The sequence below is a fragment of the Amblyomma americanum genome, chromosome 1 (assembly GCF_052857255.1).
Source record: "Amblyomma americanum isolate KBUSLIRL-KWMA chromosome 1, ASM5285725v1, whole genome shotgun sequence".
Taxonomy (NCBI): Eukaryota; Metazoa; Arthropoda; class Arachnida; order Ixodida; family Ixodidae; genus Amblyomma; species Amblyomma americanum.
Genome location: NC_135497.1, coordinates 431972694 through 431995905, shown reverse-complemented (window position 1 = coordinate 431995905; position 23212 = coordinate 431972694). Strand labels below are relative to the sequence as shown.

At 43.0% G+C, this 23212-nt stretch overlaps 1 protein-coding gene across 1 annotated transcript in view; it reads left to right on the top strand.

Annotated features, from left to right (window-relative positions):
- The window catches only part of LOC144103903 (condensin-2 complex subunit G2-like), a 151344-nt gene that overhangs the window by 48356 nt on the left and 79776 nt on the right, over nucleotides 1-23212 (top strand). Inside the window, exon 7 of the mRNA XM_077636619.1 lies at nucleotides 17501-17573. Coding sequence (XP_077492745.1) covers nucleotides 17501-17573 — 73 coding nt within the window. The remainder of the gene's footprint in view (nucleotides 1-17500; nucleotides 17574-23212) is intronic.

Sequence of the window (23212 nt, the reverse complement as noted above, 5' to 3'; positions counted from 1 at the left end):
CAGAAAGTACAGGTTTCTTTGCACCTTGCCAACACACCACCAACTGAACTGTACTGATTTGAGGTTCCTTCTGCACTTGCCACGAAAGGCACCAATTGTCTTGCAGCCCACAATGCTGTGCAACTTACTGTCATCCGAAGTGGTCACTCCAGAAGTCATGCTATTAATTATGAACTCTTCGAGCTCCTACGTGGCACACCATTTCAAAGCTCGGCACTCAAATATGTCATTTATGACCACTAACGTGTGACAAATACTCAAAACGGTGCGCAGTCACTCGGTTACCTCGATAAACCAATACAATGCTCTCTTATGCATAACGTGGTCATCGAGACCTTTCTTCGTAATTTATTTTAAGCAATATAGTGGCAGATTTGCACAATATTAGCATTTGGGCTAACCTGCACACTGCACAAGCTAACTCTATCTCCCTACATACGCACACTGCAAAGAAAACATGCATTAGTGCACCAAACTGTGTTAACCAGCCTTTCCTTTGTGCTTGTCTGTTCTGTTCAGTTGTTTATGCAACGTATTCATTAGAATTTTATTCACAATTCATGCGCGCACTAGGCTCGAGTACTGCCGTTTGTGCGACGTGACATGATCTTGGCTGCACAGCCGTCGGACTGTTTTCTGCGGCGGCAAAAGCAATGCCGCCATCCATTTGCGCCTTGGTGCTCCATGCTGTGCTATTTTTGATGATGGGTGCTTGGGTTACGAGTGGCCGATTGCGCTTTGTAACTTGTATGAAAACATCGGTGCGCAGTGCAGGTGTATGTTCAGGAGCGTAATTTCTTTTTATTTTCTGCCGGCTGTGCGGAAATTTGTCCGCAATAAATATTAGCGTGTTTAAAGGGTGACTGAACACTCCATCTAGTTATTTCGGTTTAGATTGTGACATGCTATTACATGATTACCAACAAGAATCATTGCCGCATTTAAATCGCGCCTTGTTCGCAGTGTAGAATCTCTAATATGTGTTAGCCGCCGCGGTGGCGGAGTGAATATGGCGCTCGGCTGCCGGCCCGAAAGACGCGGGTTAGATCCCGGCCGCGGCGGTCGAATTTCGATGGAGGCAAAACTCTAGGGACCCGTGTGCTGTGCGATGTCAGTGCACTTAAAAGTACCCCAGGTGGCCGAAATTTCCGGAGCCCTTCAATACGGCGTTCCTTATACCCTGAGTCGCTTTGGGACGTTAAATCCCCCCTAAACCATATGTGTTAACTCATTCATCTGCTAGTCATTGAGCATTTCCCTCTATTTTACGCAAAAAAACTGGCAGCAGGTTTGGGATCTACACAGCTGTCCACATAGCTAGTTGGCATAGCGAGTCTCCTCAAAGAATTATATATATGTATATTCAAAAATCTTTACCATTGATTTTTTCTCTTCTTGCTTTTACAAATGTATGGCAATATTAAGTTGAAGTGCGATCTTGGTTTCTATTGTAATCAGAAAATTGCAGTGATCTTGAAGCGCCTCATGGGCCTTGACACTGTTTGTTACTGATTTTGATCACTGTCCCTTTCGATTGGGAGATCAGCGGTACGAAAGTCGATGATGTGTGCACAATGCTATTTCTACAGGGCAGCTCGTGAACTCGGTTTTACTGGCGTTAAACTGTTGTTCAGGAGTACTCTCTGCGACAGCCGCACCAGTTTAACAATATTTTCGATGCCTTGAGAAAGAGATGTCATGGATGCATATGCACATGTCTATCTGGTACCTTCATTTACCTGTGATCGCTTGCTACTGATATGATTACTTGTCTGCTGAGTGACGGCGATGGTGAGCACAATAAGCCGTGCCTCGGCAGTGTAGAACGTTTCCAGATTTCCTTAATCCTCCTTACATTTTACACTAACAGAAATTTTTTCGTTGATATATAGATGCATATTTGCACTTCCTCAGAGATCGGCTAGGTTTGCTGGCCCGCTTATCCATTCACATTTCTGTGGTCACGACAGTACCATTCCTGCACACATTCAAAGCTAATGTAACAACGCTTATTTCAGTTCTTTCAAATATGCTATGCATTGTTGCATGGTGGTTGGCTCTGCAATATGGAAATTGCCCTGTTTCTGAGTCCAGTAGTCTCAATGGAATCATTGACCTCTCAAGGCATAGACCGAATTTAATTTGAAACCATTTCCTTACTCCTCGGATATAATGAAATGGCTGTTGCGGCTTGCATTAGCAGATGCCCCGCTTTGCACCGGTACCTAGTTCTGTTCTTGCCCACCACGCAGGCCTGAAACAGGATCATTCCATTTTTCTTTTCTTCTATGGTGTACTCAGTGTAAGAAGTGCAAACTTAGCATTGTGGGCAGCGGGTAGGCATTTGTGAGGTTATAATATAAGCAAGCGGTTCTGTTGTTTTATTTTTAACCAGCTTAATTCATTTTCTGCAATGAGCAATCGAAGCCAGGATGTGAGTTGCCGAGCCCCGACAGTGATTTTTAACTAGAAAAAGAAGTGCTTTGGCAAAGAGAAACTGCGTGAGCTGGAGAAGTCGATGTGCCTGGCAGTTCACAGGTTAGCGTAAAATTCTGTGCAGACAGTGGGGCAAGCATTGTGATAGCAATTCCAGTTTGCAAGAAAAGTATATGGTGCAGGCAGCGTTTGATTATCTGCTCAAATCAAAAGTTGTTAGACTTTCCTCTCTGCACTTTAATGGGAGGAGAACACATGCGAAAATGGGCCGTGTGAATTTTCACTCTGTCCACTGATCAGCAAGTTTCCATGTTAACAAAGTGCACTGAAAATTTTTTTTTCCCAGAAACATTGTCGATAGTTTGAGTCCATATCATGAGGCCTGTACTAATGAGGAATGGCTGTATGTAAGCAATTATGATTAATTTTTATTTCTGATGATGACACGATCGATTATTTGTGTTAATTTGACTATGTGACTAAAGAAGTACATTTATCTTGCAAATTATGATGATGATTAGAAGAATGGGTTGTATGCCGCTGCAGTTTATTGGTTGAATAGAAAGTGGTATTACTTGACACCACTTTAAACAACATACAACGAAATGAGTCCTGTGGAGCTGGTAAATATGTGTTAGGAAAAAAGACGGCGGAAAACAACCCCACTGCACATGGCACCAATTCTTGCTCTGTTGTCCTCGTTCCTTAGCGCAGTTTCGACATACCAACTTACCTCCTGTTCACCCCACAGTACACTCGTGTCAAGGTTTGTGAAATTTGCAGCAAGCATCAAGAGGACAGGAAGCACAGTGTACGCATATATGGTGCATACTATGCAGATAGCTTCCTGCCTCATCATAGCTTGGCCCCTCTATGTTTCTTACCTATCATTACCCAGCACCTATAGCCCTATTTATATTATTACCATGTGCTGCAAATCACCAAACACATTTTGTACTCTTGCCGTGGTAGATTGTTTTGTCCCGTTAAGATTATTACAGATTGGCAAGCTTTTAGAAAACATTTCTGCAATAGCCAACTTGCTCTTGTTTCTTACATGAACCTTGACTGCAATATCCCCCTTGATGCTTTTTCTTGGCTTTGAGAAAGCATGCTATTCGGTTATTTATCTATGGCTTTTTGTCGTGCTTTAACTTGTATCCAATAGCACTAAGCTGGATCCAAGCTTAAACAGCCAGCTGTCGGCAGATTTCTCTTGGCCATTCTTATGCATCCTGCCTTTTCCTTTGATCTTGAACGTCCCGCAAGGCATCGCCCTTGGGCCTCACCTTTTTATTACCTACATTATGACTTTCCCTTCAGTGTTTTGTTACATGCCTTCACTGATGGCTATATGGGGTCTGCCATCTTGCCATAAATACCCGTGTTTTAGTTCTCCAATACAACATTTTTCATGCTCTAGAATGCGATGTTTGCTAATGTTACTAAGAATGCACTGATATTTTTTTATTTTCAGCAAAACCACTTTTCGCCTACTTATAAGGCCTTACCGAGAAAGGTACATTCACTGTGTACTGGATCAAACACTCAGCCATTCACATGGTTCGCAATGTGGCATGGTCTCACTTCATAATCCTTATACTCCCACCCACAACATAGGTTGTTTGCGCTATAACATATTCTTAGCATCGCCGTCTTCCAAGTTATTTGTGTTCAGATCCCCTGTGTGGCATCACCTTGGGTGTTCTAATGGCCCATGGCACAAACCTAACTTAACTTAAATCCTAGAATGAGTCAGACCCTAGCCACTGTTTTATTTTCTGACTATTGTTGAATCTCCAGTGTCACAGCACTAAACGTGAATCTTCAAATTTCTTCATGTCGTGCAGAAACTGCAGTTTTTTAAGCTTTTTATTGTCACATAACCAGGTAATCTGTTCTGACTCATGGTTTCTTCTGCACTAGCCGCACAAGTACAGTGTGCCTCAGTTAGCTCATGCCACTGCATTTCAAGATTGATTTTTGTTTTTGCCACTACAGGATGGAATGTCCCTCCACCTGACAAGCCTAACCTTTTATCCTTTGAGCTGGTCACTGCAGAAATCCACGCAGTAAATGAGGATGCTCATCCACTTATTAAAGTAATTCCCTCAAGGCAGAGAATATTTGTATTAAGAGAGTAATTACTCGTTATTATTCGCCCATGTGCAGCCATACGGCCACAAAGAAGAGCTACAAAGCTTTCCTTTGCAGCTGTATGTATGTGCTTGGATGCTAAGGGTTGATTACTTCTTATTAGTAAATTACAAATTCATCAAGTTCCTACTTGACACATCGTGTCACAACTCGCCACTCAAGTATTGCCACTTAGTACTGTTTAGGTATATTAAATATTATTCTAATGAAGTGATCAGTTGCTTGCTCTGCTCGGAATACTAATACAATGCCGTCTTAGCTGTAAAAACTTTCCTCACAATGTATTTCGAGTAATATTGGGGTAGATTTACACAATAGTTTTGTCGGACGGTATACAGCTGCATTTACGCTAACTTGCACACCGTGCATAAGCTAGGTGTAGTCAGCTAAGCATGCATTAGTGTGCCTATCTGTGTCAGATTTTCCGTGCTGCTTCTCTCTTATCGTCTCTTCAGCTAAGCAACACACCAGCTTCATAGCGTGGCTTCTCATAACATGCCTCAGTGAGAATGCTAGGAATGCGTGTTTATTCATGTGACTGTTACATATTCAGAATAGTGTTAACAGGGCCGTTGGTTCATCTTAAACACAAAAGCCGTCAACTTCAAGTTGCAGCAAAGATACACCAGTAAAGACAAAAGCCATCACTGGTTTTCTGTTTTTTTTTCGGCGTTCTTCGGCCTAACTTCAAATTCGTCTTTTCAAAATTTCTGATGCCTATTGGTGCGCCGGTTAACTTCTTTGAAATATAGACTGGTAATGAAGTAGGTATATATTGCTGAAGATGTTTATTGTCAACAACTAATAGCACACTAAAAGCCAAGACTAGATGAGGGGTATACACATCAGTTAAAAGTTAGCAATGCTGATTTTGCTGTCTAGATTGGGATCTGGTCACCATTACATTCTGTTAGTGTACATTTTACTAATGAGTAAAAATAACTCTTAAACGTTTCTTTAAAATTCTATCTGATAACATTTGCATATATGCCTGTCACATACTTAAATGGCTTACTTTTTAATTCATTTTATTGTGCGACATCATAGCTCTCATAATAAAAATCCAATTATACAAATTCTTGTTGAGATGTTGGTGTTTGCTCGAGATAATCAGGTTATATGGTGATCGTATCCTGTTTCCCTGACTATACAAAGCATTCTTTCCCAGTCTAAGCCAGGAGTCGTTGCGTGTAAACCATACTAATTGGTTCTCGCATTGCCTCTACCTGTAGTCCAGTTTACTGGCTCCTATATCTCATCTGTATAGTAATGAGAAATGCTTGTGTAGACTTTTATGCAATATAAAAGCACCCACTTTGCTTTGCAATCCCAGCGACAACTGAGAATGCTTTGGAGTTGCACAGAATATATGCCAGCTTATTTTGTACTTGGCAACAATGACATAGCCTTCAGCAGAATTTCCCATACTTGTTTTCAACGCTGTATTCTGACTTGTGCAATGGCAATATGAACTTATGAAGGAACGCTAAAGGACTACCTGATGGCCCTCTGTCACTGCGCAGAAAAAAGCCTTGCACTGTAACCAAGGGACGCACGTCTAAGCCACTTTGCAGCAACACTGTGCTATTTCTATTTTGCCTTTAATAATGGACTGAAAAAGAGAAGAAAAAATAAGTCACTATTGTTGCGTTGTCACCGTCCTGTAAAACACAGAACTCTTTAAATTACAACTGGTTTTACCTGTTCCAAATAGTCGGAAAGTCATAATTTCTCGTGTGCATTTTCAATTCTATTTGACTGCAGTGTGGTAAAATGTCAATTTTTTAATGCATGTACAGTTTTGACACACACGCACACACACAGTAACACACACACACACACGCACACACAGACACACACGCACGCACACACACGCACACACACACACACACGTATAAGCACACGCACACATGCACGCCCACAAGCACACCCACACACACACACACAACATTTATATTGAGTAGATAAACGTGTCTTTTGCATCAACAGTCGGCTGACTGTAGGTAGCTGGGGAGGAGGTTGTTTACATATTAAAGTGACTACACTATGCAAATGCTTAGGCAAGGCTGCAAGTAAAATTATTTGTTTCTCTGTCCGTAATTAAAAGAACACTGCAGTGTGAAATTTTATATAACTGAGAAAAATTTTAGGTACGTAATCTTAACAATTTGAAAAACGTGATTATCCCGGTTAAAATTACGGACGGTTGTTAGCAGCCTATACTGTGTCCTGACCTGACTGATAATTCGCAAGCAGAATCGCGTCGTTGTTCTGAAATCGTGGGGGTACTGCGCAACTTGCAGGGGGCAGCATTCTGTTATTCTAGTAAATCGTCGACCGTTGTGAAAACATAGCGATCGAATGAGCAGGAGTACGCGATCGCGATGTGACGCGTTTTTCGGTCTCTTGGATAGAAATAATCCGCATATCGTTTCCGACAGCACCGCTCCAGATTATCAGGCTCTCCTGCGAAGTTGTAAACCTTTGTCACGAATAGGGTCGCGGGCGTTGGAGTTGGCCGCATCAAGATCAATGCAATATAACAGCCGACCACGGCTGCACCTTCAACAAAAATCCCGCAGCAAAGAAAAAAAACGTTGACGCAACGGATGTCTCGAGTACGCCGCAATTAATCCGGGCAATTTTTACTGAAAGATATCTGCGTGTTTTGCTACAAGCATAAATGCCTCTACCGCCACGCGCGATTAGACTACAGGCACTGCCGGGCGCGCCAATCTCAATGCTGGGACCATTCGCCTCGCTCGTAAGCCCCAAAGTGATCATAAAACACCTTTCCATCCCACGTCCGCCTGGAGGCTAAAAACGGGAGGACCGCTCCCCAAGCGGGCCGAACGGAAGCTGCCCAAAAACGATCGTACGAGGTCCCGAAGGCGTTGGAGGAAAAGCTCGAAGCAAAACTGAGTGGATGGTTATATCGCGCTCCCTGCGAAGCTGTCGCATCTGGCGAAGAAGCTGGGAAGGGCGCCTGTCGCCAAGGTCTTCCTTCGTAAGGAGCTGCTGAAGGCGGGTGCGGTACGACGGCTAAATCTTTCCAGCACCTAGGTTTTCTTGGGCTGATATGGTGTAGCACCGATGGGGCGGAAAGAACGTCAGAGAGCTCGCCGGTAACATCAGGAGGAAGGCTCGAAGCGACATTGTAGTAGCGCGTCGTCTCTGAGCTGATGCGGGAAAGGCAAAATTGCGCCTCGATCTGGTGGAACCAACTTGTGGGCACTGGGGCCTGAAAGGTGGGAGGCGAACCTGCAGTGATGAGACATCCTGCGGATGTCAGTCCTGTGCGGTGGATGCTGCGGGATCGGTCACTGCTCGTCCTAGGTCACCAGTTATAGGCTTAAAGCCTCAGGAGGGAAGGAACAAGATCGCTGCTGCGAACCGACACCAGAACAGAGCTGCAAGCCGTGGCTGATGAGCCACGGCCAGGTGCCATCTTTATTTTCATCGCCCTGTGGCGCGCTCTATCCGGGTTCCCGGTGCCACCCAAGAGAGGGCGCTACACTGCTTTAGCTGAGGTATAGTGCAGAAACACTGGATGAGAAGGGTGCCGACTAGCACCTGGAGGTTTACTTGAGTAAAGTGATCAAGGAAACAAGCTGCGCATGCCGAGCCAGCTCTGTAAACAGTCAGGTGATTACAAGAGAGAATATAGTGTCACTGTAAAAAACTACATATTTCTTCTTGACAGTGGCACCTATCGTGTCATGTAATCACAAGACCATTTTGGCAAGTTATACGCCATTTCATAAATCGGTTGCAACACTGTGAAACGTATATTAGTAGTCCGCCTGAAAAAACAAAGGGAGGCATGTTACTCCGTGTTTGCTTTGTGGCTGAGGGATCTAAGGCACGAGAAAGCAACAGCATGTTGTTAGCAATAAGAGTGCATTTAATGAAGCACATGACTAATGAATCGTGTAATAGGCCAGGAGGCAAAGCATTTATTTTTTGCTCACCACAAATAATGCACTACATACCGATTGTGGATGTCGGCAGCGCAAACAAGAGCACTAGTTTTGACAACGTTATGCTTAATGTATAAAGAGTATAGCTCAATAAATAGCGTCATAAAGCTTGATAGTAGCATTTCGGACTGTTATATCAATGATTGTGGAAAAGTACGCATGCTGCAGTGAATAGGTAATATTCTTAGATGTTCCATTTTGTATAGCAAAGCAAAATCATAATGCACTAAGGAAGAGAAGACTGGCCGCGTTGACTCAATGGCTTATTTATTGTTTGGCTGCTGATCCCAAGGTCGCAGGTTCAATTGTGCTCATGGTGGTTGTATTTGCATGGAAACAAAACACAAAAATACCTGCATGATGCGCGGTGTCAGCACACGTTAACGAACCCCAGGGGGTCTAAATTTAGAGCGTTTCACTACATTGTGTTGCTCATAGCCCATATGTCACTTCGGAACCTTAAACCCAAAATTTACTTTACAGCAGTGCAAACTGTCTGGGAACACACTACCGAGAACAAGTACACATTCTCTGTTCGGTCGTATGCTGATTTGCGCAGGGCTCCCGTGCACAATATTGTGCAAGGGAATAGTAGGTGCTTGTTTCACATTCTTGTTGCATCGCTATCGCTTAATGGAATTTTCATTTTTGTCCCCTTTTGTTTTCTGTGAAAACTGCTGTCCTTTTCCAGCTAAGTTATAAATGCACACAGATGGCCCAGTTTGCCTAGTTTCAGTGCTTGTACACTCAGTATTTCACCAAGCGGAATTGAAGCTGCACTTCAGCTTGCTGCGTATGCTACTTTGGGGCACTATTCACTGCATAAAGATTGAAGTTAAGGATTATTTTCCCTCAAAAATTCAAGAGGGAAGTGCGACAAAAGGCGGTAAAGCCTGACGAGGTCACAATTCCCCAAAACAGCCTATATAGGAGTGAGCAACACAGAAATAGCAAATATTAACATAGTATGATAATGGACAAATTACATTGCATCAACGACAGTATCACCGTTAAAAATTACTTTTGACGCAAAGACAGTGCACTATAAATAAAATTAAATGCAGTGTATAAACATGGCATGAGGTCACTAAAAAAACACACACACACACAAAGAGCATGACACAAAAATAAGAGATGCTACGCTAAGTAAAAACTGAAATTATATTGAGTCAGTGCTGATTAGTAACCTTTTGATATCTTTTTAAATGTGTTCTTGGGGAGATCAAACATGACACTTAAAGATGGGTTATTGAAAACGACTCAAATCAGGTAATCGAGCTTTTGTTTGCCGTAATTTGTCCCTGTTTTAAGGACCAAGTTTCTGTGTTGCCAAAGCGGGTATTTAGAAGGAGGGTGGTTTGGAGCAATGGAACACAAACGATTACAATAGATGTACTGTAACAGGCGAAATATGTAAATATCGTTTGCTTTAAGTAAATTATGCTCATCTTAGAGTGGTGATGTTGGTAGGTTTTCTGGGTATACCATGGTAACCCTCTATAACTCGCAATGCATTCTTTAGCAAAAGCAATAACTAATGAAAATTACTTATTGTTGTAGTGCCCCAGACCACTGCACAATAGAACAATTTGGAAAAAATAGTGCGTAGCATATGGACACTTTTAGGAAAACGGGGCAAAAGATTGCTGATCCGGTCAAGACAACCAACAGTTTTACTAAAGTCAGTGAGAAGTTTTGAAGTATGTGTGTTGCATAATAAATGTTCGTCAAACCAGACACCAAGGAACTTCTGAGTTGTTACCTGTTGCAGTTTTGTCTTGGCGTATGTTAGGTTAACTGTGCAATGAACAAGGGACATTAATAGGTTTGAAAATTATGTACCTGGTTTTTGACAAATTTAAGTTAAACTTAGTCACCTGAATCCAAGCATATATTTTACCAAATAAGTGTTCACGATAATTCTGACAGAGTACGGGATGTGAAAAAAAATATTTGTATTGTCAGCATACATAACCAAATCTGGAGAATCAGGTATGGTACAGACGTCGTTTATATACAATAAAAACAAATGTGGACCCAATATGGACCCCTGCGGAACCCCTTGGGTAATGCACAAACGATTCGAAACAAAACTATGCCGTTTAATGTATTGTATCTTGTTATTCAAGTAACTTTTCAGCAGGTTTAGAGCTATTCCGCGTGTCCCGTAAGTGTTCAGTTTACTCAAAAGAATTTCATGCTGTACCCAATCAAAAGCATTCCGAAGGAACCACACAAACGTGGTTCATAGATTGCACACAGGCCTTTTAAATAATCAAAATTTTGTCGCCACCGTAAATACTGCGAGTCCCTGCAACACTGCAATGGTTGTATTGGTGATACCTGTCTGAGAGCTATAAATGACTTGTAACCTCCTAACATAGCAAAAAGGGGGACGATCTGGTTCTTCATTGTGCGAATTCATAATGCGTTGTCGGCCTCTGTATTTTTGTAACCAGTCTGCTGCAGCTTTCTCTGTAATAAAACCTCTCTTATTGGCCAAATGGCTACAGATGCGAGTTATTGTCACCGCAAAGACAACAGCTGAACAATTTCAAGAGCTGTTGAATGGTCAAACCACAATTCTTTCCAAGTTATCGCAGCTTACCGCGGACGTAACTGACGTAAAAGCCCGGCTTGTTGTATTGGAAACTAAGTCAGGAAAAATTGACGCAATTGAAACAGCTCTAGCCAACGTTGAAGATCAACAACGAAAAGATCATGAAGTTCTGACAAGCATGATTGCAAAAATAGACGATTTGGACAATCGTGGAAGGCGTAATGATTTGATTTTTTACGGCTTAACTGATTCTGATGACAGTGAGATGGCAGCCAAGTCTGAGGAGCTCATCATAAGTCAGTGCACTGAGAAGCTGGAATTGTCTTCCGTGTCTATTGAACGTGCTCATAGGCTGGGTAAATTCTCCCAAGGAAAAAATCGGCCTATCATTGTGCGCTTTAATTCCTTTAAAGACCGCCAGGCTGTGCTTGCAAATACATTCAAGCTCAAGGGATCCAGTGTTGCTATATCTGAAGACTTTTCCCGTACTCTCCGTGATAAGAGAAAGAAATTATGGGATTATGCCAAACAAAATGGCGAAAAAGGCGTGAAAGCAGTTCTGAAATATGATACGCTTCATTTGGGTAGTAGGCGTTTCCAATGGGACAGTAAAGCCGGCACCGTACGGGAACAATGACAAACCACTGTTCATTCTGCGATGTGCCCGGTCAGCATTTTGTCAATCAATTGCCGCAGTATAAAAAATAAAGTTGATGACTTTCACTTTCTTCTTCGTACCATCCAACCGACCTTTGTTTTGGGAACAGAATCGTGGCTCGATCCGACCATCTCAAGCGCTGAAATATTTCCTGACACGTACGAGTGTTTTCGTCGCGACCGTTGTGCACGTGGCGGAGGAGTGTTTATTTTGGTCCATAAAAGTGTCCCGTGCGCTCAAATGGAATTCTGTGATAGTGAAACTGAATTGGTTGTTTGCAAAGTACGACTGCCGAACGGGAAAGCAATGGTTCTTGGGTCATTTTATAGGCCTCCTGGTCCTTCTGTAAAGCCGCTAGTTGGCTTATCTCATTTTCTTGAAACCATTAACACTGAATGCCTTGTTTTAGGGGGGGACTTTAACCTTCCGGACATTGACTGGTCAGCTGACGAACCAAGAGATATAGCTCGAGGGAATCTATACTCAACTTTTTTTGACATTTTCGATTCCAGCACCTTTTGTCAGTATGTGCATGAGCCATCACGAACGGACGGAACTGGTCACGTACTCGACCTCTTGCTGTGTAACGTGCCTGATGTTGTATGCAATGTACAAGTGTTGCCTGGTTTGAGCGACCACAATATTATTCTAGCAGATTTATTAGTTCACTACGTGAAGGCTGCAAAACCACCTAGGCGAAAGATTTATGTCTACAGCAGGGCCAACTACGAGGCGATTAGCGCTGCTTTCGATTCGTTCTTTCCAACTTTTGATGAACTCGCGGATAACTTAAATATCGAACAGCTATGGAATACATTCAAACAGAAATTGTTCGAATTACGTGAAGCTTTTATTCCATTAAGCGTAATATCAAGTAAGAGAGCTCGAGATAAACCCTGGTTTAACACCGAGTTACGTGCCCTTGTTCGCAGACAGCGACGAATGTATCGGAGATACAAGTTGTCTAAATCGCTAGAGTGTTTGGCCTTGCTGAAAACAATAAAAAATGAATTCAGACAGAAGTCTCACATCGCTAAAGACTTGCATTTTTTGAATTTAGGAGAAAAACTTGTCAGAGATACCAAAGAATTTTGGAGATATGTGAAGCGTAATGGTAAGGATGACAGCTCAGTACCTGCTCTGAAAAATGATGAGTTAATCATTCATGATGATGAGGCTAAAGTTGAAATGTTTAGCCGTTATTTTTCATCTGTGTTTTTGCCACCTAGTTCACGTTCTGTCTGTTTTGCATTACCTCTTGAAATAGATTGCATGCCGGAAGTTACTTTTTGTTTTGACGGTGTGCGTATATTATTGAAGGATTTGAATCAGGCTAAGGCTTGTGGCCCTGATGACATTCCTGCCGCAATTTTAAGGAATTGTGCGGATACATTATGTCTGTATTTCACCCGGCTGTTCCAGAAGTCTCTTAATGAAACCGACTTGCCTGCTGATTGGAAGGTAGCGCGTGCCGTGCCCATACATAAGAGTGGTATGCGAAACTCCGTTCAGAACTACAGACCCGTTTCCTTAACCAGCATAACCTGTAAAATTATGGAGCATGTAATATATAGTTGCGTTATGGCCCATCTCACCAAACACAATCTCTTATGCACTAGTCAACATGGTTTCAGGCGTAGATTTTCCTGCAGTACGCAGCTGGTGGAGTTCGTTCATGATTTGGCATCGGCAATCGATAAGCAACAAATTGTGGACTGCGTTTTCTTGGATTTCCGCAAGGCATTTGATGTTGTCGCGCACAGTCTTCTTCTCTCCAAATTGAAAGCGTATAACCTGGATTGTAAAGTAATTGCGTGGATTGCAGAATATCTGTCGTTACGAAGGCAGGCTGTTGTTCTGGACGGTATTTCTTCGCAGTATGCACCAGTTACGTCGGGAGTTCCCCAAGGCTCAGTATTGGGACCACTTTTGTTTTTCTGTATATTAATGATATTTCAGTTGGCATACAGTCTTCATTCAGGATGTTTGCCGATGATTGTGTTGTTTACAGAGTAGTAAATTCCACTTCTGATTCACAAATCCTGCAAACTGATTTAGATACTGTGGCAGACTGGTGTGTACGTTGGGACATGTCCTTAAATATAAACAAAACTGTTCACGTCACCTTCACAAGAAAACGTGCTAATCATCCGTATAGGTATAGAATTAATGATCTTACTCTCAACATAAGCAAGACATTTAAATATCTAGGCGTCTTTTTTACATCGGACATACGATGGAATAAGCACATTAATTATATTGCGAATAAGGCAGCGTCACGTTTGGGTTTTCTACGGCGGAATTTTAGCCATTTACCAAGTAACTTAAAAACACAGCTGTATTTCAGTTATGTACGCTCCATACTTGAATATGGATGTGTTTGCTGGGACCCACACACATCTGAGTGTGTAGGAAAATTAGAGAAAATTCAGAATAGGGCAGTTAGATTTGTTCTTGGTAATTATAATTGGCAAGTTAGTATGACGGAAAGCAAACGAAAACTTAACTGGCAAGAGTTGAAGGACCGTAGAAGGTACATCAGATTGAAATTTTTCCATGAGATTTATTATTCAAAAACTGGCATAAACCGCGAACAATATATCCAGGCACCTCATTATATATCAAAGCGACTGGACCACTGCTTGAAGGTCAGAGAATTTTCTTGCAAGGGTGACGTCTTGCGTTATTCTTTTTTTGTTAGAACTGTTCGGGACTGGAACAGTTTGCCATCGAGCATTGTATGTATTACATCTAACGAAGCATTTTTCCATGCACTGCAATAATTGCTTTATACCTATAAATGAAGTCTGTACCCCCCTGCTGTAATGCCCTGCGGGGCGATGCAGCTTACTAATAAACAAATAAATAAATGAAGCGAGAAGTTGAGAGTATGGGATATTCAATGCGATAACCTGCTGTGAAAGACTGCAACATATTGCTCCTTCTTGTTTTGTCTGGTTTTATGATTGGAATTGGAATTCTCTGCTTTCTACCAGGGTTGCCATGGAGAATATTTAGTCTCCAGAAAAACTTTAAATTAGCCAAAAGGTATGCAACCTGCAACCGAATTGTGAAAAGTTGCCAGAAATATTAAAGTGCCACGAAAATGCACCAAGAGCTAAAAGCTAGTGTAGTTTATTTCTTTCGGAAAGAAGAGTAATAGAGAATTATGTTAATTTAAAGTTGAAAAGATTTGCAGTGCTCAAAAGAAATTGTAAGCGAAAGCAAATGTCGAGGCAGCTGCAAGTAAGGTAATGCATTTATGTTCTGCTCAATAGGCCTGAAAGCTTTTTAGAATGATATTTGGTCAGACAATTTGCATCTCCTCATGACAGAGTAAATAAGTTACCGTATCTACACGATTGGAAGTCGACGTATATTTCAAACTTTGAAAATCCGAATTGGGGCAGTCGACTTAGGATCGAAACCGAAGCATTGCACCATAGATAAAGGCGAGACAAACGAGATATTAGGCATGCTACAGCGTCTTTGCATGTTCGCTGCGCGGCTCCATCGCATCGTTCTTGATGCTGGCCTTGAGCAGCTGCTATGTCAGCGCGCAGATCCAGTATCCCCTCCCCGCGCATGGCGGCCGAAGGTGGCTATCGGGAAGTAGCAAACCGGCACCAGCCCACTCCACAGACATGCGGCCGCTGAAAAGCGGTGGCGCCTCGATAATGCACTCGCTTACTACACTTTCTTTTTACTTTCAATCGCGCACTCGGTGCTCTAGGGAGCGTTGTTAGTTGATGGAAGGGCCGCTGTTCCAATCGCGGCGACACCGCCACTCGGAACGGCAGCGGTGCCGGGGAGTGTCGGTAGCCGGCGGAAGAGCCGACGCCGCTCACGCACAGTTTCTGTTTGGCTTTGACGCATTTGACTACTGCCGGCCGCGTTTCACAAGTTTTCAATGAGGCCGTGCTTCTTCATTTCTGCTCCGGGTCCGGTAAGCGACTGGTGCTCGTTCACGGCTACATTCAAGATGGCTGTCATTCTTTACGCTGGAGAAACGAACTGCGTGCCCGGCCCCATGTTCGACGTTCGCAACGGGTGAAACCGGTGTGGCAGCTGCAGTGAGGCAAAATTTTCAGCTTTTCTACACGATTTCGTGATGTGACTGTTTGCGAAGTGCGAGGTTTCGCTGCGCGACGACGTTTGAATGACGAGCTGTGGGACCGCAGCAGCGATCATGAGGGCAGCGCTAGTGAGGACGACGGCGCAAGTGAGGACAAGTAGTTAAGTGACTAATGCATTTTCGGTTTGGAAGGCGTCCACGGGCGCTCCCGCGCGCGGCAGCCGATAGCAGCTGGTGATAAGCGGAGACAGCAGGATATATTGCTATTGCGTTCTATTATTATATACACAGCGTAAACGACCTCGAAGTTTTTTTAAGAAATGCGATGAAGGGGGGTCGACTTACATTCAGATTAACTTACAATCATGTAAATACGATAATGATTGAGGGCAATAAGTATAGGTTGATTTTTCAGTCTTCGAGTAAGAGGCTTAAAATTCTGCGTTAGCTCATTTTATGCTGATTTTGCTATGCGATTAGAGCATTTAAAGGTGGTGTTTTGTTCCGTATTGTCTTTCCCTTTTTCTCTTTTTTTTGCGCTTTTGTATATGCCAAGGCCAGGTTCAAGAAAGGAAAACTTACTGTTAGCCAAATTACACCGTGTATTTCAAAGCACCATAGAGATGTATTGTGCCGGCATGTGCCACCAGTCACCAGCTAATGTGATTTTCTCCACTTGCACACTGAAAAAGCAGAAGACAACTCTGACAACAAGTCGGTGTCTCGTTTCACATTGCTAATGCAGGCAGTTCCACTGAGATCCGAATGGTAAACTTTGAATCCTCACTTAATGCTGAATTTAAGGCCATCAGTAGCAGTAATTTGTAGGCCAGCGTGGGATACCTACACACACTTGCAAAAGAAAAATATTGTGCATTAAAGAAACACAGCAGCGAGGAGTATTATTTGATATTTAAAGCCTGACTACAGATCATATCTCGTTGAGAGTACCAGTGAAAAATGAGTTATTTAGAATGAATTTGTTGGTTTTATATACTATTTTATCTGGTGTACTGTGATGACAGATTCGCCGTGGGCACAGAAGCCATTAGCAGAAAGACTGCGCAGTGAGATCATGGAATGTGTTTCTATAAAAAGTGCTCGAAATTGGTTTGAAATTAGCCAAAACATGTCGACGTTCAAGTTTTTGTAGCCAAGGGGGCCCCCGCAAATAGCCAGTTTGTAAGAAAATAGTCGACTCTGGGAACCCTGTTTACTCCTGTGCATAAGAAAGCAACGCGTGATTGGTCAGGAGCTTGCCACCTGACACCATGCAGCTGGGCTTCGTTGAGGACGGCCATACAGTGAAGCTAGTAGTTTACTCCAACCTAAAGTTTGTTTTCTGCTGTTATTTCTATAGAAACAGTAAATGGAAATGACTCCTTTGTTAGCATTTCTAAATTGGAAGGGACCCTAACAAAAAGGTCTGAAAATACTGCTTGGTCTGTATATGGCTTGAATGCGTATTGAAAGTATAGTGGGCCCTTGAAATTTCTTCAGATTATCGGTGTGCAAGACTCCAAAATCTCGTGACGTGACTTATTAAGCATTATTGAACATGGATATGTGTGAACAGACTAGCACTGTGCAGCACCCTTGTAGTAGGGGTATCTGATGAAATATTTTTTTTTCAGTGCTCATGTACAAGCTTTGGCTCAAGTCTATGTATGTGCGTGGAAAGCAGTGGCTGGCAAGGAACAGGCTACGGTGAGATGCCCTGCTTGATTTTTTGTATGCTTTCGCACTTGCATATTATACAGAACCCTTAGCTGCCATTACTTTAATTCTCCCTCACTTTGTGATTGGGCGTACTTCAAATTTTTGTTACAACTCGTATCTCATCACGAAATGAAGCTTGTTCGAGATGCTCGAAGGGCCTCTCTTAAGACCAACTGTGTTGGCCTTGCGGCTTTTATGTTTGGCTGGTGAGCCCAAAATAGTGAGGTCAAATTCTGCCTGCAGTGGCCTCATCTCGATGGAGGAAAAAGTTGAAAACAGCAATGGGTGGTGTGATATGAATGCATGTTAGAAACACCAGGTGGTCAAATTAATTCGAACCCCCTTCCCCCTGACTATGATGTTTGTCATAGCCCATATGCAGCTTCAGGGTGTTAAAGCCGCATAACAATGCGATGTCTGTGCCGAGCTACCTTGAAGTTAGTGGGAGTGCATTTCATTGAAGATGCATGAATTCGGGGATCGGAAATGGCATTTGGATAATATTTGGTCGAATAATTTCGACTCAGAATGGTTATACGAACGAGTGTGGCCTTAGAGAAATGTTTCCAAGTTTGATATTCGTTGCCTGCTGCTGTGCCAATGTAACCAGCACTGAATGACGGCATAATTGTTTCCTACTTCTGTGCAAAAATTTACCACTTGCACTCCACAGGCTGTGTACCTGTGGAGTGTGCCCAGCCACCCTCTTTGATACACTCTCTTGGGCATTGGTGTTATGTTTGGACCACAGGAATAGGGCAAACTGCTGCAGGTACAGGCTTTATGTCCTGCCATATTCTATCAGCCACTAAGCACCGAGCAGCTACCACCAGTAGTGTCAGAAACCTCTATTTGCCAGTGCACAGTTGTGAGGAAGTTTGTTAGGCATGTTGCTAGAGAAATGAAATTTGTGGTTAAAAAAGATGTGTTAAAACAACTGCATGTGCTACTGTGCATACGGGTGCCGCGAAGTTATGGCGCTGCCTGGGAGCTACCAGCAATAGACTACAGCAGTCACCGACCAATTTTACGGCCTCTGTAGGATCCAAAATTTAATACGAATAATCTAACTATCCAAAAATCCGTGAAGTCAAAAAAATTTTTTTTCTGCAAAAAATCCAGCTTTATAAATTGCCAGCTTTGCCGCTGCCCTACGTTCTGTTTGCAAGTGGTAATATTAATTGTATTTAAGCCGGAGTAATTCTTTTGCGTGCCCGCGCTACCCGATGTCACCGATGCCAGAGTGTGCTTCGTGGCTGTCATTCATTCTACGATTGTGCATAACACACTCGCTGCGCAAGGCAAGACCAGTTTCCATGGGTTCCCAGTGTTTCCCTGGGCTTTGATGGTCGGAAATGGCAAGAGAGGGAACCCAAGGAAAGAAACGAAAGAAAGCAAGCGCTTCTGGCTGCACCCCCACCCGCATGTTTCCATCTGCCCTGCGCCACTGACGGCGGCCTCTAAATTGTGGCAGACGGTGGAGCTGCTCCAATTTGAAAGCGATGCTTTGGCTCACACACTCTTTCTTATAGTCTATCTCGATGGCAATGAAGACTGTGCCATTATCGAAAGTGGAAACAATAAGGAACAGTATCCGAGCATATCCAAGCCAGTTCTATTCATACTTTATTCTCTTGGAACCAATTCATTTAAATTACCATTAAATTAAGCCTGTTATGCATGGCGATGCGGGCAGGGGCCCATTATATTTCATTCGTCTTGTTTGCCTCCAACATAGTCTTTGTTGAAATCCAAGAAGGCACCTTTCAATGCAGCAAAGAACCGGTTGGTTGTAAAAATATCAGTTTTATGTGCCTGCACTTGCTGCATTATTTCAGTGTTATGTGTTGGAGCCACGAGCGCGCATCACCAGTTCTGGCAGTTCAAGCAGTTTGGCACTGTCTGCTTCCAAAACGAATGGTTGATAGCAAGTGTGGTCATCTGCTAGCGTTGACTTCACCCGCAAATTGCGGCTAGCTCTGTGCTGGTGACCTCAAAGGCCGCCCACATCCTGCACCACGTGAAAATTTTGAAAGAGCAGATAGCAGCAAAGTGTTACAGTGAACCATCCTCTATGCATTATCGTGGAAGCTGTCGCGAAACGCACTTTCACTGAACACGACTGTGGTATGCGTGAGCAGAGTTACATGTTACATGGCATTTACAACATACATCATGCGGCATGCATGTGCTTGCTTTTTAGCTTACATAACCAGTGTTTAGTATTGTTGCAACTTTATTGGTCTAAATGCAAGAAGCCAGGATGGGTCCATTGAGAAGTGCAAGGTAGTGGCAAGGAGCACTGTCCCCTTTCCTCCGTTGCCGCCTTCTCGGGTGGAGCCCTAATTAACAGGGCCCCAGTGATGTTCCGTATGAGTTGGGCTTGAGTGGGGCACCATTCTCGGTGACAAGTAAATTACCTTTAGTCTCTTGACAGTGACGTGCAACGCAGAAGCCATCACCGTGAAAGCCATTGGCTGCTTAAATATGGCGGCTGCAGCGCATGAAGTAATACTGCCAGCTGGAGCTGTAAGTGTTACCTTAAGAATAAAATGGGATTGCCTAACCTTTAGAAATGCGTCAAGATCATGAGACTGTCTCTGTCATAAAATAGACATTTTTTTCCTCGTAGTTCTTCTATTAAACCCGCTCCTCGTTTTGCACCATGTGAAGGCCACGATAAGGCCGCCTATTCACCCCAAGCTCGCACCACTACTCACCTTGACTTCCTTTTCGCCAAAAGATCCGAGGGCAGGAACAGCCTTGCCACAAGTGCCATTGTCCACACAAACGTGATTTATGTCATGTCAGCCATCGATTCTATCTTCTATTGACATCTTATTATAAGCCCAACCTTCATGTAAAGCCCTTCACGTTAAGCGTCCCTGAGGTATCTGAAATAAATTAAAATTGAAATTTCTCTATTCGCATACCCCAATTATGAATAAAGGGGTAGTTACTCATTGACATCCACCAAAGCGCAGCCTTATGCCTACAGATGAAAGCAATACAGCTTCCATAAAATGTTAAAAAAATTCGTCCCGGTACAGGGTTCAATCCTGCGACCACTGCCATACCGGAGGAGTTGCTCTATCAAATGAGCTAACTGGGATGGCTAGCATATGATAGGGATATACAGCTTCCGCGGAAGCTGTATAGCCCTCTCAGCTCTGCATTTTTATTTTGGTCACAGATTTATCCACTCCGTTTTTACAATCTCTAAGGCAATATGCATACCCCCATTGCTTCTTGCAGCTCACTGCTGATGCTCACAGGAGGGAGAGAACAGTAAAAAAATAAAATCGCAATTTCAGGCATCTATTTCACCGTTCCTTTGCTGCAGTTGTTCGCTAACATCCACATTGCGATTCCAGGCGCTATCCCAACATTCACCTACGATAGCAAGAACTTCTGTTTTCCGAATCATTAGAAGAGTAATTTTAAGATTTCGCTCATTTTCCACAAAGAATATTCACCTCATCAGTCAAATAGACTCGTCAGTATTACTGTATCTATAAAAATACTAGCAGATGTTCTTCTAGAAAGATTACCTATCATCACGTAAAGGCCAGCACTTGCAACCATTCAACCCTGGTTGTGTCAAAATCTCACGTGTCAGAATTGTTGCAGTACAACCTCTATGCATTCGATACTATTAATGACGCGGATATAAGTTTAGATAGTAATTTCGCCAAACGTATAAAAACCTTAATGGAAAAATCTACAAATTTTCTTTGCCGTTTCTTTAGCCATGTCTATCGTGCTACTGCTTCTTTTTCCAGATTTTGGACAGGACATATTGAGCTTTCTAGTACTGTTTGGTTCTAGGGATAGTCAAAGTAAAATTAACACATCAGGAATAGAAACGAGCAAGAAAAGACTAGAGTATTGTGGGGTGAAAGCAGAGTGGAGAAATTGCGCGAAACACTACAGAAAAAAAACATTGCTTGCAACACTAAAAATTGCCTTGAATGGAGGTCAAAGAAAATTGAACAATAACAGGAGTCAAAGTTTAAAAAAGGAGGTAGGCAGTTGCAAAACATATAAGACAATAACCCAATTAACCACTTTATTTACTGGGCAAGGTGGCACTTGCTCCCACCATGATACAAAGGGGATGCAAATACGAGGTGGGGCTCAATAAAGAAACCAAACTTTTCCGATAACACCTTTATTTCTTATTGTGCAACGTTTTTAAGCACTGTCCCCCTCGAAGTAGTACGCTCAGTTGGCAATACTTGTTCGCATTGTTTCTTTCAATTTTGAAAAGCCTCCTTTAGGACACTTTTGGGATGGTGAACAGGTATCTTGTCGCATTGTCCCGAATCTCCTAAATCTCTTCTTTGGTTCGAAAATGACATCCTTTCAATGTAGTTTGAAGTTTGGGAAGCAGGAAAGTCTCCTGGGGCTAGGTCCGGAGAATACGGTGGATAGGGCACAACGGAAGTGCGATATTTTGCTAGATAGCTGCAGACAAGGAGCGATGCGTGAGCCGGCACAATGTCATGATGCAACGTTCAAGTCTGGTTTTCGCATAATTCAGGAGCACAGAGAAAACTGGCGCCAAATCATACTACACACAGCCAGAAAGACTGGGCAGGCGCGTTGTGTCGTCACGGATAGACAGTCGCCGATGGACAGGGGCTGTTTTTGTCTGATTTGGTGCCAGTTTTTCCTGTTGAGATGCACCAACTCGCCCTCAACAAGTTCTACTCATTTACTTATAACTCAGGCCTCTTCCTGTGCACAGCGTCCGTTAAACATGCTAGAATGTTCTGGTAGTCTTCCTTGTTTACCATGTGACCACGTGGCAGAAATTCTTGACAGACAATGCTTTTTCAGTAAAAAACAACCCCAAATATCACGTCCATCTTTGACCGACTCATGCTTGCTTTTTTTGGAGCGAGAAGATCCTTTACCCGCCCACCACGACGACTGCACCTTCGTTTCCACATCATAGCCTAAACCCACATCTCTTCCCCTGTTATGTTCTTCAGGAAGTTTTTGTTGTCATTAGCAGTGGCAAGCAGCTCCTGGCCGATTTCATCATGGGTCTGTTTCTTATAGTTAGTCAGTAAACAGTGCACAAGTTCTGCGCTGGCATGATGCAGCTCAAGTTTGTCACTCAAAATCTGATGGTGTAATCTTGCGCTGATGCCTAATTTGTCAGCAACTTCGCGAACAGTTAAACGAGAATTTTTGTGAATCACAGCACTCAAGTTAGTAACATGGTCATCATCTCTTGATATGGAATGTCATCGAGGATTGGGATCATCATCGAGTAACATTCTGCCATGTCCAAAACGCTTAAACCAATCATGGCACTGATAGCAACTCAAACCCTCTTAGCGCTTGGATAAGCAATTGAATTGTCGGTGTGTAAGTTTTCCAAAGTTTTTACTAAAAGTTCACACACACACTTTGTTCTTCAGGCTATTTCGTTGTCACTCTTACCCTACAGCTTGTGCACATCCTCATTTCAGTAGCTGTAGCTCGCCAACTAATGGTCGGAGTGAAACACGGCAAATGGCAGTTTTTGCCTAAACTTTCCGCTATGTGCGCTCGCTAGCTGCAGCGCGCTTCCTCTGTCGGTTAGTGGGCTGTTTCGAAAGTTTGGTTTCTTTTTA